Raw genomic sequence first — 14,240 nt, forward strand, 5'->3', positions numbered from 1 at the left:
CCACCACAAAAAAAAAGTTTGGTTCATCTTGGTTTTTATCTAACAAAAGTAAATCTAACAAAAACATTAGAATGAGGAAAGCAAAATTTCTTGTTTAGAATACACAGCTATAGTTTTTTGTTAAAATTCTTGCCCAGAACTCTTAAAATAGTAATAATGTACATTCGTTCAGGTATATGCAGGTAAAATAACTTAAGTTTCTACTCCCACCCCTGACAATAGCTGTGAGATTTTTACGTAGCTCAGTCACCACAGGAATGTGCCTTCTCAGTTCAAAGATAAATTCCAGTGAATGTAGCATCTAGTTAATTGGTCAATTAGGTACCATTGTGGAATGTGAATTACCAAATAGGTTTTATTCTTAGAATAAGGTGTTTCTTTTCATCTTAATTTTATAAATGATGTTATATTACGTAGTCAGAAATATGTATATTGGCAAAATTAGTTACCAGTATAAGCTTCAAAATGTCCCTATTTTCACTTTTTTTTTTTTTTTTTTTTTGAGATGGAGTCTCACTCTGTCACCAGGCTGGAGTGCAGTGGCACGATCTTGGCTCACTGCAGCCTCCGCTTCCCAGGTTCAAGTGATTCTCCTGCCTCAGCCTCCTGAGTTGCTGGGATTACAGGCATATGTCACCATGCCCAGCTAATTTTTGTATGTTTAGTAGAGACGAGGTTTCACCATGTTGGCCAGGATGGTCTCAATCTCTTGACCTCGTGATCCACCCGCCTTGGCTTCCCAAAGTGCTGGGATTACAGGCGTGAGCCACCAAGCCCGGCCTAGTTAAATAAAATTTGATAAACACGATGGACTTGGTTGTGTGTTTTCTGGTTTTTCTGAGATCTAGTTTGAAAATTCTGACAACTAGCAAAGTATATGGAGGCTTCTTCAGGAAATAGTAAACGTATTTCTTTTTACAGCCTAATAGTCCCAGTGAATATTGTTTTTATGTGGATAGTGATATGGTCAATGAATTCAAGTTGGAATTGGTAGAAAAACTTTTTGCTGAAGACACAGAAGCAAAGAACCCATTTTCCACTCAGGTATATGAACTTGTTTTATATTAAATTTCATTAATTTTTAGTCTGAAGTAACTTTGAGTTTCACTTGTTTTTTATTTATAAAGTGTGGCCATTGTAAAAACTCATGTATTTGCTGTTTTAAAGGACACAGATTTAGACTTGGAGATGTTAGCTCCCTATATCCCAATGGATGATGACTTCCAGTTACGTTCCTTCGATCAGTTGTCACCATTAGAAAGCAGTTCCGCAAGCCCTGAAAGCGCAAGTCCTCAAAGCACAGTTACAGTATTCCAGCAGACTCAAATACAAGAACCTACTGCTAATGCCACCACTACCACTGCCACCACTGATGAATTAAAAACAGTGACAAAAGACCGTATGGAAGACATTAAAATATTGATTGCATCTCCATCTTCTACCCACATACATAAAGAAACTACAAGTGCCACATCATCACCATATAGAGATACTCAAAGTCGGACAGCCTCACCAAACAGAGCAGGAAAAGGAGTCATAGAACAGACAGAAAAATCTCATCCAAGAAGCCCTAACGTGTTATCTGTCACTTTGAGTCAAAGGTATTTATGTGTAACATTCAAGTTACAGTTCTTTTATTATTTTTGAGATAAATGTATGTGATAGTACATGATTTCTAAACTTATAGCAAACTTTCTGATATATATGCCCTAAGGCAAATTCTTGAGCACTCAAAAAACTTTCTAAATTAACTTCATATATATATATATATATATATATATATTTTTTTTTTTTTTTTTTTTTTTGAGACAGAGTCTTGCTCTGTCACCCAGGCTGGAGTGCAATGGTGCAATCTCAGCTCACAGCAACCTCCGCCTCCTGGGTGCAAGCCATTCTCCTGCCTCAGCCTCCCAAGTAGCTGGGATTACAGGCATGTGCCACCGCGCCCAGCTAATTTGTTTTGTATTTTTTGTAGAGACAGGGTTTCTCCATGTTGGTCAGGCTGGTCTCGAACTCCCAACCTTAGGTGATCCCCCCGCCTCAGCCTCCGAAAGAGCTGGGATTACCGGCCTGAGCCACCACACCCAGCCCTATTTTTTCTAAAATAATTATAAATTCTAAAATTATCTATCTAAATGTGGGAGGGTCTTTCAACACCTTTAAAATAAAATCCACCTCAGTTAAGTTCTGTAAATATGTAAGAGTTGGCTCAGATGTACTTCTTGCAGTTGTTTAAATCAGACTAGTTAACTACCCTTGTTACTTAGATGCTTCCATTTCTTAGAGCTCTTTTTTAAGCTTATCTGAAGGAAAGCCCTTCCAATTTAAGGGTTATTTCCAATTGCACATTCCAAATTGAGCCTTCCATCTTCAGCATTCAATATAGATATTTACAAGCCCCTCTTTTAAAATTTTATTACAGTTAACTTGTATTAAAGTTGCTTTTATTTTTCATTACATATTTGTAGAACATTAGTTATATATATATTGCAGGCTACATAGGTTTTCTAACTCTATACCAGAAATCTAAGCATGAATTATGACATTACTTCTGTGGAGCTAGTTCAAACATATGGACACGACCCAATTTTTAAGTTATACTTTCTGTATAGAATTTGTAAGGGGATTTCACATATTTTAAGTTTGAGGCTATAGCTAGAAGAAATTTTTATCTAATAAGTGTGTGGAAGAGGGGAATGATTCCTCCTCCACTATGTCTAGACTAAGCCAGCTATCAATAGCAATAGGAAAGAACCACTGTCGTAGCCAGAGCACATAGGCTTTTTTCCCTGCCTAGCATTCCCACCTTGACCTAGAGTGCTGGGAGACGTCTTTTCCCTAAGCTTGGAAAAGATCTTGGGGCTTTAGATGAACTCAGAAGTACTTTCTGTTACTTTATTTACTGTATCACTAACTCACTTTTGACTCTGAGCTCCACGAGGGCAATCATAGTGTCTTGGGTATTTTAGTGATACTAATACTTAGCTCATGACCTAATGTGTAGTACTTCCTCAGTAAATGGTTGTTGGGGCAGGGCGCGGTGGCTCATACCTGTAATCTCAGCACTTTGGGAGGCTGAAGCGGGTGGATCACCTAAGGCCAAGAGTTTGAGACCAGTCTGGCCAACATGGTGAAACCCTGTCTACTAAAAATACAAAAATTTGCTGGGTATGGTGGCACACGCTTGTAATCCCAGCTACTTGGGAGGCTGAGGCAGCAGAATTGCTTGAACCCTGGAGGCGGAGGCTGCAGTGAGCCAAGATCAGGCCATTGCACTCCAGCCTGGGCAACAAGAGTGAAACTCCGTTTAAAAAAAAAAAAAAGAAAGGTTGTTGGACTGACAGATGCATGAATACAGTAATAAAAATGAAAATCACTTCTAAGTTACAGTTTACAATCAGCTACAGAGGATGGGATATCCAGTTTTCTGAACAACTGTTCTCTTGTACTTGTCAAAGCCAAAGGGTAACACATCAGATCACTTTAGCAATTTTTTTTTTTTTTTCTGAGACAGAGTTTCGCTCTTGTTGTCCAGGCCGGAGTGCGGTGGCGTGATCACGGATCTCAGCTCACCGCAACCGCTGCCTCGCCGGTTCAGGCGATTCTCGTGCCTCAGCCTCCCGAGTAGCTGGGATTACAGGCATGCACCACCACACCCAGCTAATTTTATATTTTTAGTAGAGACAGGGTGTCTCCATGTTGGTCAGGCTGATCTCAAACTCCCGACCTCAGGTGATCCGCCTGCCTCAGCCTCCCAAAGTATTGGGATTACAGGCGTGAGCCACTGCACCCAGCTAGCAATTGTTTTTAAACATTAGTTCCAATGTAGTGTACACTGAAAACTTTTATGAAAGGAATTTCAAAAATTAAACCATTAAAAACATAACTACTAAGTACTACTACTACTACAACGATAGTTACATGATAGACTGAGTGTACATTTCATAAAGACAATATATCTATATAAGAATTTTTAAACTTGCCTGTCTGTATGATAGAAGTTTTATAGAAATTTTTTTTTTTTTTTTTTTTTTTTTTTTTTTTTTTTTTTTTTGAGACGGAGTCTCACTGTGTCTCCCAGGCTGGAGTGCAGTGGCGTGATCTCGGCTCACTGCAAGCTCCGCCTCCCGGGTTCACGCCATTCTCCCGCCTCAGCCTCCCAAGTAGCTGGGACTACAGGCGCCCGCCACCGTGCCCGGCTAATTTTTTGTATTTTTAGTAGAGACGGGGTTTCACCATGTTAGCCAGGATAGTCTCGATCTCCTGACCTCGTGATCCACCCGCCTCGGCCTCCCAAAGTGCTGGGATTACAGGCTTGAGCCACCGCGCCCGGCCAGAAATTTTTTAAAAACCAAAGAAAACTGCAAAATAAGAGAGCAGTTAGATCACTTACCTATTTGGCATTCTCAACTATCTGGAACAACAAGGAGCCATTATGATTATGCATTTGGTTTATGGCGGGGTCTTGAAAAGTCAAAATAATATAACAAAGCTGATGTACTTTACTCATTAGAACAATTCTTCATGATTTAACATTAATTTTAGATATACATAGTTCATGTTTGATAACCAGATCAATACTGAGTGAAAAATAGCATAGTGGAAAGAGCAGGGGAGGGGAGGTAGGGATCTGGAGACCTAGAGTGTACTTCCATATCACAACTGGTGAGCAGTAGGACTTTGAGAAAGTTACCCAATAGGCCTCGGGATTCTCATTTATAAAATGGGTATGATATGCCTGCCTTATCTATCTTGGGAACTTAAGTAAGATTAAAATGAACTAATGAACTTGAAATGTTTTATAAACTGAAAATGCTATATGAATGTGAAATTGATCTTATATTTCAATAGTCCCAACAGTATCACTGCGTTGTTATGTTAGGTGGAATAAAAGGACAATATTTAACTGTTTTGACTCTACAATAATGTCAATTTAGTTGTGTTCAGCTGTATTTTATAAAATAGGGATATGCATACTGTAGAAAATTTTCTGTTAAATTAAGCTTTGAAGGCCAGGTGCTCACGCCTGTAATCCCAGCACTTTGGGAGGCCAAGGTGGGCAGATCACTTGCGCTCAGGAGTTTGAGACCACCCTGAGCAACATGGTGAAATCCCATCTCTACAAAAATATATATATATATATATAAATCAGCCATAATCCCATCTACTTGAGAGGCTGAGGTGGGAGGATCACTTGACTCCAGAGACAGAGCTTGGTTACAGTAAGCAGAAATCATGTCTCTGCACTCCAGCCTGGCTGACAGAGTGAGACCCTGTTTCACCCAAGAAAAAAACAAGCTTTGACTTTTAGGGTGATAAACTTTAGTAATCAGGAGAGTTATGTTACATATATTACATTCCTTAATATTGGAGAACTAAGGAATTATGTATTTTCTTTAAAAGAGCTCACTGGATATATTTTTAAAAAATAAAAGAGCTATATTTTCATTTACAATTTTTTTCTTTTCAGAACTACAGTTCCTGAGGAAGAACTAAATCCAAAGATACTAGCTTTGCAGAATGCTCAGAGAAAGCGAAAAATGGAACATGATGGTTCACTTTTTCAAGCAGTAGGAATTGTAAGTATGAGAGTAGTAGGTTTTGCTTTTCTAGCTAATGTGCTATTTCTGTGTGTGTGTGTTTCCACGTTTCTTCCAAATAGTAAAGTTATATTTTCAGAATTTATACATTGGGTTTTTTTTACTCTGTATACACTGGTTTTTAAAAATACAAATGTTTAATGAATACATTCTTGGTATAAAAATTCCAAACAATTCCAATGTATTTTGAATTAAAAAGTGAAGTTCTCCCCTTACTCCACCCTGAATATCACCACCAATCTCATTCTCTTCCCTTTAAGTTACTTTGCCTGATTAAAAGAACTGGTATTGGCCGGGCGCAGTGCCTCACACCTGTAATCCCAGCACTTTGGGAGGCCGAGGCGAGGATCACTTGAGGTCAGGAGTTTGAGACCAGCCTGGCCAACTTGGTGAAACCCTGTCTCTACTAAAAATACAACAATCAGCCAGGCGTGGTAGTGCACGACTGTAATCCCAGCCACTCTGGAGGCTGAGGCAAGAGAATAGCTTGAACCCGGGAGGTGGAGGTTGCGGTGAGCCGAGATCAGGCCACTGCACTCCGCCTGGGTGAGAGAGTAAGAGTCCGTCTCAAATTAAAAAAAGAACTGCTATGTTTTGGGGTAAGTCAATGGTGGTATAATACATTCTGATATTTTCAAACTAAATTAACTGGAAAGTATTTATAGACAGAATGGTCATAATGGATGGCAAATAACTTTATGGTCATAATGGATAGCAAATAACTTAAGAAAGTATTTAAAATAATTTAGGGTAGTATTTTAGAAACTGCCTATATAATGTTATTAAATTTACACCGATTTCAAGGTTTTTGGTTGTTTAAAAAAAATTGAACAAACTAAACTTGAAATAACTTTACTGTTTATAGGGAACATTATTACAGCAGCCAGACGATCATGCAGCTACTACATCACTTTCTTGGAAACGTGTAAAAGGATGCAAATCTAGTGAACAGAATGGAATGGAGCAAAAGACAATTATTTTAATACCCTCTGGTTAGTTTATTCTTTCTGACCTTGAACATCACAAAGACAAAATACATGAAACATTTTTGTTTAGGAGCTTTAATCTAAGTGAGAAATGACTTTGGTTCCTTAGCAAGATTAAAAAGTAAAGTTGCGGCTGGGCGCGGTGGCTCACGCCTGTAATCCCAGCACTTTGGGAGGTCGAGGCGGGTGGATCATCTGAGGTCAGGAGTTGGAGACCAGCCTAGCTACCATGGTGAAACCCCGTCTCTACTAAAAATACAAAAATTAGCTGGGTGTGGTGGCGGGTGCCTGTAATCCCACCTATTTGGGAGGCTGAGGCATGAGAATCGCTTGAACCTGGGAGGCAGAGGTTGCAATGAGCCAAGATGGCATCACTGCATTCCAGCCTGCATGACAAGAGTGAGACTCTGCCTCAAAAAAAAAAAAAAAAAAAAAAAGTAAAGTTGTATTTCATTTAATGGTCTTAATACAGAGATTAACATTTCAAGGTGGAGCTTTTCATTTTTCATAATTTTATTTGACTTATCTATGTCTGTGTGCTGTCAATATTGATAGAAGCTGAAATTTGTGAATTTTTATGACTACTTTTTTTTTTCTTTTTTTTTTTTTTTTTGTGAGACAGGGTCTTGCTCTGTTGCCCAGGCCTGGAGTGCAGTGGCATGATCATAGCTCACTGCAGTCTCAAATTCCTGTGCTCAAGCAATCATTTCAGCCCCCTGAGTAGCTCGCACTACAGACATGCCTCACCACGCCCGGCTGCTTTTTGTAGAGATGGGGTCTCACTACATCGCCAGGCTGGTTTCAAACTCCTGGCCTCAAGTGATCCTCCTGCCTCAGCCTGTGCTAGGATTACAGGCATCAGCCTCGATGCCCACCATATTTGTGCCTTTTTCCAAACTGTTATTTCTTTGTGCCTTTATTGTATCCTGTAAACATTTCTGAGACAGCAACAGTATCACTTGATTATACTTACTTTTTTACATAGTTGTTGTTTTGCCAGGTAGACTAAAAACCCTTCTAGAAGTTTGCTTTATTTTCTATGATACCTAACACATTGTGGGTGTTTAATAAATATTCATTGACTAGATGAATGTATACTTAGGTATCTCGTTTGTTTTTCAGATTTAGCATGTAGACTGCTGGGGCAATCAATGGATGAAAGTGGATTACCACAGCTGACCAGTTATGATTGTGAAGTTAATGCTCCTATACAAGGCAGCAGAAACCTACTGCAGGGTGAAGAATTACTCAGAGCTTTGGATCAAGTTAACTGAGCTTTTTCATAATTTCATTCCTTTTTTTGGACACTGGTGGCTCATTACCTAAAGCAGTCTATTTATATTTTCTACATCTAATTTTAGAAGCCTGGCTACAATACTGCACAAACTTGGTTAGTTCAATTTTGATCCCCTTTCTACTTAATTTACATTAATGCTCTTTTTTAGTATGTTCTTTAATGCTGGATCACAGCTTATTTTCTCAGTTTTTTGGTATTTAAACCATTGCATTGCAGTAGCATCATTTAAAAAAAATGCACCTTTTTATTTATTTATTTTTGGCTAGGGAGTTTATCCCTTTTTCGAATTATTTTTAAGAAGATGCCAATATAATTTTTGTAAGAAGGCAGTAACCTTTCATCATGATCATAGGCAGTTGAAAAATTTTTACACCTTTTTTTTCACATTTTACATAAATAATAATGCTTTGCCAGCAGTACGTGGTAGCCACAATTGCACAATATATTTTCTTAAAAAATACCAGCAGTTACTCATGGAATATATTCTGCATTTATAAAACTAGTTTTTAAGAAGAAATTTTTTTTGGCCTATGAAATTGTTAAACCTGGAACATGACATTGTTAATCATATAATGATTCTTAAATGCTGTATGGTTTATTATTTAAATGGGTAAAGCCATTTACATGATATAGAAAGATATGCATATATCTAGAAGGTATGTGGCATTTATTTGGATAAAATTCTCAATTCAGAGAAATCATCTGATGTTTCTATAGTCACTTTGCCAGCTCAAAAGAAAACAATACCCTATGTAGTTGTGGAAGTTTATGCTAATATTGTGTAACTGATATTAAACCTAAATGTTCTGCCTACCCTGTTGGTATAGATATTTTGAGCAGACTGTAAACAAGAAAAAAAAAAATCATGCATTCTTAGCAAAATTGCCTAGTATGTTAATTTGCTCAAAATACAATGTTTGATTTTATGCACTTTGTCGCTATTAACATCTTTTTTTTATGTAGATTTCAATAATTGAGTAATTTTAGAAGCATTATTTTAGGAATATATAGTTGTCACAGTAAATATCTTGTTTTTTCTATGTACATTGTACAAATTTTTCATTCCTTTTGCTCTTTGTGGTTGGATCTAACACTAACTGTATTGTTTTGTTACATCAAATAAACATCTTCTGTGGACCAGGCCCCTTTGATCAGCTTTTATGTTCAAATATAAATAATATTTGCTTCAACACCTCCAACTCATAAAATTGTTTACCAACAGTTTAAGCACTTTATGAAAATTACATGGTACTGGTTATTTCTACATTTGTCTTGTTGCCATCACCTTAATGTATGTTGAGTCTCTAAATGTCATGTTAAATAATAACCACCATCATATCCCATTGAAAAGAGTATGTTATTAGAAAAGAAAGGTCATTTTTAAGTTTCTGAGCCTATTAAAATATTCAAACACAAAATTTTAGTATTTTTAAAACATGCATGGGATGAGCGAAGCCGTTCTCAGCATTATAGTCACATAATGTTACAAAGGCTAGAGTTTCTCTGAAGATTTCTAATCTATTCCCATTAACAGATTAATAAATTTAGACCTCAAATGAAGAAGAATTTGCCCAAGCTTTAAAAGCAATACATGGCAGACCAAAAATGTAAGCTTAAGTTTCCTGACTCTAAAGTCACACTTAGAACAAATTTGGTTTGTTTTTGTTTTAATGATACTGCATTTTAAAACAAAGTAGCTTTATCCTTTTTCTCCTGTATTTTTCTTTTACAAAATAGCTGTATTTTATACTCACAATCTCATTTTAAAAAATCAGACAGTGTAGAAAGATATTTCTTAAAACCAAAAAATCACTATGACTCCCTGCACCTACAAGTACAGAAAATTATTTTTATGAACAAATTATGTAGGAAGTGCCAGAGCCTTATATCCTGTACCCTGAGGTATATATACTGAACAAAAGGAACTGAGCCACAGATATCTTAGGTGGCTGTTTTTATCTTAGAATGGAGGACAGTGATTACAATTATATGAAAATTTTGGAACAAAAGTTAACAATACTAAGATTCAGTGCAAAATTGCGGGGGAGGGGCACACGTATATTTAACCACAAATACTGTGACCCAAAGTGCTTCAACATGTAGTTACAGATAGTAGTACACTAGAAGTGGTATTTTAGAATAAAGTAGTTGCTTACTATTCACAGGTCACAAAACAAAAAAATTATGCTTATGTAGCAGATTAGCTTCAGTTGAAAACTATCTGTAAATCAGTAGATTAATGACCAGCAGTTCAGGAAAATGACTTCTGAAAGCATTGAGAAGGGAAAGCCACGTTAAAGGACAGTACAGCAGGAAGGAAGCAAGTACTTACCTACTGCTCAGTCACTCAGAAAACAAGCTACTTGGAGTGCTTTAAGCTACAGAATAGAAGAACTAGCCCTTCCCAATTTTATGCACTGTCACAAATTTCTTCATAATGGTTTTATTCAAGGCTTATAACCCAACCCTGGCAACTATAATTCTGGAATAGTTGTTCTCTCCTTAATATTCCTCTCCCCTCCCTATTTTACGAAACAACTGTATTTTTTTATACTCACAACCCAGAAAATGAGAATGTATATTCTGAGTATAAAAGAAATGTAGCTATTTCATTAAAATACAGGAGAAAAAGAATAAAGCTATTTCAATTTTTGTAATACAGTATCATTAAAAACAAGTTTGTTCTAAGTTTGACTTTAGAGTCAGGAGACTTAAGCTTACATTTTTGGTTTGCCATCTATTACTCCTAGAGCTTGGGTACATCATTCTTCCTTTGAGGTCTAAATGCTATATATAGTTCATTCATAGCAGTACCAGATAAGGGAGGAGTATATCTATAGAGTATATAGTCTTGAAGAAGTGATCTAAGGTTCAGAGCTTTTGAAGTGGCCATCAGTGACTCCAAAGCCCATAGAGCTAACCACCCTGCAGTGCTAGCCAATCCAGTTGAACATACGCTTTTCTCCATTATTAACTGTGTTTATATAGCAAACAGAAGGCAGCAATGGAGGTGTGGAAAACTAAGGGTCCGATGTCACTTGAAAAAGTAATGAGATCACATAACACATTGAGGGAATGTCCTAAGAGGAGGGGCAGGGCATAAGTAGAAATGAATGAGTTTTCAAGTGCTATTTAGTGGGTTCTGAATTCGAACTAGAGGTTGAGATCTCCAGTTATGGAGACATTAACTCACATTAACGAGGTAGTGAATGGGAAAGCACAAACTATAAAAGACTGTATTAATGTATGGTATGTTTTTCCCAGAGCTATTTTGACTTAATGGCATAATAGATACAAGTTTTTATAACCTCACGATTACCATTCCAAATCTTGATTTCCTCCTAGAAACCTCTGTACAGAAAAGATGAACTTAAAATTACTCGCTTTGTAGAAACTCAATCTAAAAGTTAAAAATTTTCAAGTAGCAATACCTAAAACAAGTTGCAGAGTAAAGAATCCTTTTTTCTTTTTTTTCAACATTAAGATCTGGTTAAATAAAACCTTTGCAAACGTGTTGCTAGCTGGAATCAACAAAAATGTAAAGAAGAAAAACTTTTACTTTTTTTTTTTTTAAGTTTTCCACTAACCACTTGGCTCGTATTCCGTTCCTTTAAATAGAGGTGAACCTGTCGTCCCAGATCATTTTACAGAGAATTAGTGAAATCAGTGGAATTCGATACGAAATAGTCTCCCTGTAGGATAAAAGTTATACTTTACCATAAACCTTCCTATGAACGCGTTCTGGAGATCTGATGTGTTCACACCTTTCAGAGGTTTGGACATCATTTTTTATTCTTACCTGTAGTGGATAGTTTTTCCAAGACGCTGCCCAGACACCCGATCTCCGTGTACTATTGAATTTCCTTTATTCCCTTGTCTTGGCTCCATTCTGGGACGGAGAGGAAAGACAGGTGCCTGAGAGCGGCAGCGGTCAGAGCCCTGCGGGGAAAATACCAAGCATGCGGAAGGGAACCGGCACCCTTCTGTTCCTGGTGCGGCTGGCGCTACATGATGAGGATGCGAAACCCCAGCCAACCCGAGAAAATTCCCGAGCCCCGCCTGGCGCGCGGCAGGCCACGCCTCAGTACGTGCTTGGGCGCAGCACCGCAGTCCGGGACCCCGCCCTCGGCTCCGACCCCGGGCTCCGGGCGCCAGCCGAGCAAGGTGGCTGCGTGTGCGCGGTGGGGTGGCTGCTGCCAGCTCCGCGTACGTGTGGGAGAGCATGCCGGAGGCCCTGGCCGCTGGTGGCCTACGAACGGGCGGCGCCAGGCGCGGGGGGTCAGCCCTGGGCTTTGTCTTCTGGGACTTGTCAAAGTCGGAAGCCTAGTACTTCCCCAAACTTTGTTTTTTAGATGGGGGGGCGTGGGCGAATGGGACTTGGTGTGTTGCAGAGCTCTCTCCCGAAATTCCCAAGCAAATGCTTTGGGGTATGAGATTTTTTCTTTATAGAATAGAAAAAGTTGAGTTCTAACAGATTGAACCCTGATTAGCTATATAATACTTTTTTAAAAAAATTAGACATCTAGTCAAAAATAGAGGAGTTCTGTGTTTATTTAAATATATTCCTCTTAAGGCATTCAAAGAGTTAGTTTATTTTAAATAAAGCACGTTGAGATATGCCTAGTTAAGGATCTGGAAACTTTAGCTATCCCACTTGGTGCTGTTTTTATTTTGGGGTTTTTAGAGGTGGGGGTTGGCCTTTTTACTTTTTTGATTTTATCATATGCCAACTATTGAGAATCCTTTGGGAGAAGATAATCTTGTTGGACAGAAGGGAGTGAGTGTATAGAATAAGGAAAAAGCTTGGAGTCTTAATCTCTGTAATAATTGGTATGTTCAGATTGCACAATGAATTGGAAAGTACAAAGCCAGGTATTTAGAGTAAATAACTTCGCCTCTGCATATCCACAGCTCACTACATTTTGTATTTTATTTCCATTTGTTTCCTTCAGGAAAATTCATTGTTTATGAGTTTCCTCAAATAGAATTTCATAGAAAGCGAAGGCACACTTTTCAAAAGTAGTTGAGCTGTTTTAGATACTTTTTTACTAATAAAAACTGATCTGTAGCCTCACTCATCATATGTGTGTGTGTTTGTGTCTAATTAGGGAGGTGCCCTTTAATGAGAATGCCATAATTCTTTTGGTCCTACGGATGCGTAATCATTATAGATGGACGATTCTCCATATATGAGAGCAGGCTAGTGGGGCTGTAATACTTACCACAAAGGGTCATGCTTTTTACAAAGTAGAGAAACGCTGTGTGAAGCCAGACAAGTAGATTAGGATTCTGTGAAGTAAAATCTAATTTTAAAGATCTTTGAAATGTTAACATTAAAAACCCTATTTTATGTAGAGATCCTTTCCAAATATGACTGGATAATATTATTTGCTCTTTGAAATGGATTTTTAAAACAGTTCTACATACAACTGCTATGACAAAATCTTTCATAGGGGTACAGAAACAAGCTGGACAGAAGTCATTATAAACTGTTGCCTGACTCCCTAATCTGCTGGTAGAATATTAAAGCAAAAACCTAAAGAAAGTGACCTACAAATACGGAAAATTAGAAAGGAGCCAATACAGCCTGGGAGGTGCTTTGCATCAGCCTTTGCCTCTTACTTAGAGTTTTCCCAACTGCAAATATTTGTCACTCCTGTGAACTTCCTTATCACTTCCTCTTTAGCTTTCTCACTTCTCTCTTTTTTTTTTTTTACCTTATAATTTTTGTGTGTCTTATCCCTCGTACTAAACTCTTAGTTTTTTCAGCGCATGGTTCCCATCTGACTCACCTTTGATTGGTCCTAAAACCTTCCACTCTGCATGCACAAAGACAACTCACATATGATCCAAGGTGAGAGAGGATGTCAGGTGACAGAGACTAGAGAAGAATTATGATCAGAGGAACAAAGTGGGGAACAGAACCATTTTCTAGCTCTTCCAGGAAGATCCATTCAATCAATGAATAGTGTTTAGTGAGTACAAGATATTATTCTAAGACCTCTAGGTGATATGAATATTCTAGAATATGGTGCCTCCTATCAAGAGTGCAGTTCTGTGAGGTACTCACAAATTCAACTGTACTTGTGCAAACACAGTTGAAATCTAAATAGAATTTTTATTGGCCCTTTGAGATGTTCCAAGCCACTGTTACCTTTCCTTTTCATGGCTGTCTCCAGCTTGATAATCTCTGTCTCCAGCCCAGGGTGCTCCCCGCAGGCACCCCAAATTTGGCATGTCAAAAATTAACTCCTCATTTGTCTTCCAAATGCCTTCTCCTCTTGCATCTCCTGCTCAATGAATGGCACCATTCAGTCTGAAACTAGAACCCTAGAGGTCACTTGTCACTATTCCCTT

At 38.1% G+C, this 14,240-nt stretch overlaps 1 protein-coding gene and 1 long non-coding RNA gene across 6 annotated transcripts in view; one reads left to right on the top strand and one right to left on the bottom strand.

The window, feature by feature from the left end:
- The window catches only part of HIF1A (hypoxia inducible factor 1 subunit alpha), a 53,067-nt gene extending 44,042 nt beyond the window's left edge, over nt 1-9,025 (top strand). For 3 of the 5 annotated variants that reach the window (XM_025392651.1, XM_025392650.1, XM_025392654.1), the window contains exons 11-15: nt 922-1,044; nt 1,168-1,601; nt 5,471-5,579; nt 6,466-6,592; nt 7,709-9,025. In XM_025392651.1, coding sequence (XP_025248436.1) covers nt 922-1,044; nt 1,168-1,601; nt 5,471-5,579; nt 6,466-6,592; nt 7,709-7,860 — 945 coding nt within the window. In that variant the 3' untranslated portion in view covers nt 7,861-9,025. Of the gene's footprint in view, nt 1-921; nt 1,045-1,167; nt 1,602-5,470; nt 5,580-6,465; nt 6,597-7,708 lie in introns of all 5 variants that reach the window. The other 2 variants (XM_025392652.1, XM_025392653.1) reach the window with 2 other exon arrangements.
- LOC112629177 overlaps nt 1-11,895 on the bottom strand; it is a 37,297-nt gene extending 25,402 nt beyond the window's left edge. The window contains exon 1 of the long non-coding RNA XR_003120545.1: nt 11,683-11,895. This is a non-coding gene — a long non-coding RNA (uncharacterized LOC112629177). The remainder of the gene's footprint in view (nt 1-11,682) is intronic.
- Between the last annotated feature and the right edge of the window lie 2,345 nt (nt 11,896-14,240).

Source organism: Theropithecus gelada, chromosome 7b (assembly GCF_003255815.1).
Source record: "Theropithecus gelada isolate Dixy chromosome 7b, Tgel_1.0, whole genome shotgun sequence".
In the NCBI taxonomy this organism is placed as follows: Eukaryota; Metazoa; Chordata; class Mammalia; order Primates; family Cercopithecidae; genus Theropithecus; species Theropithecus gelada.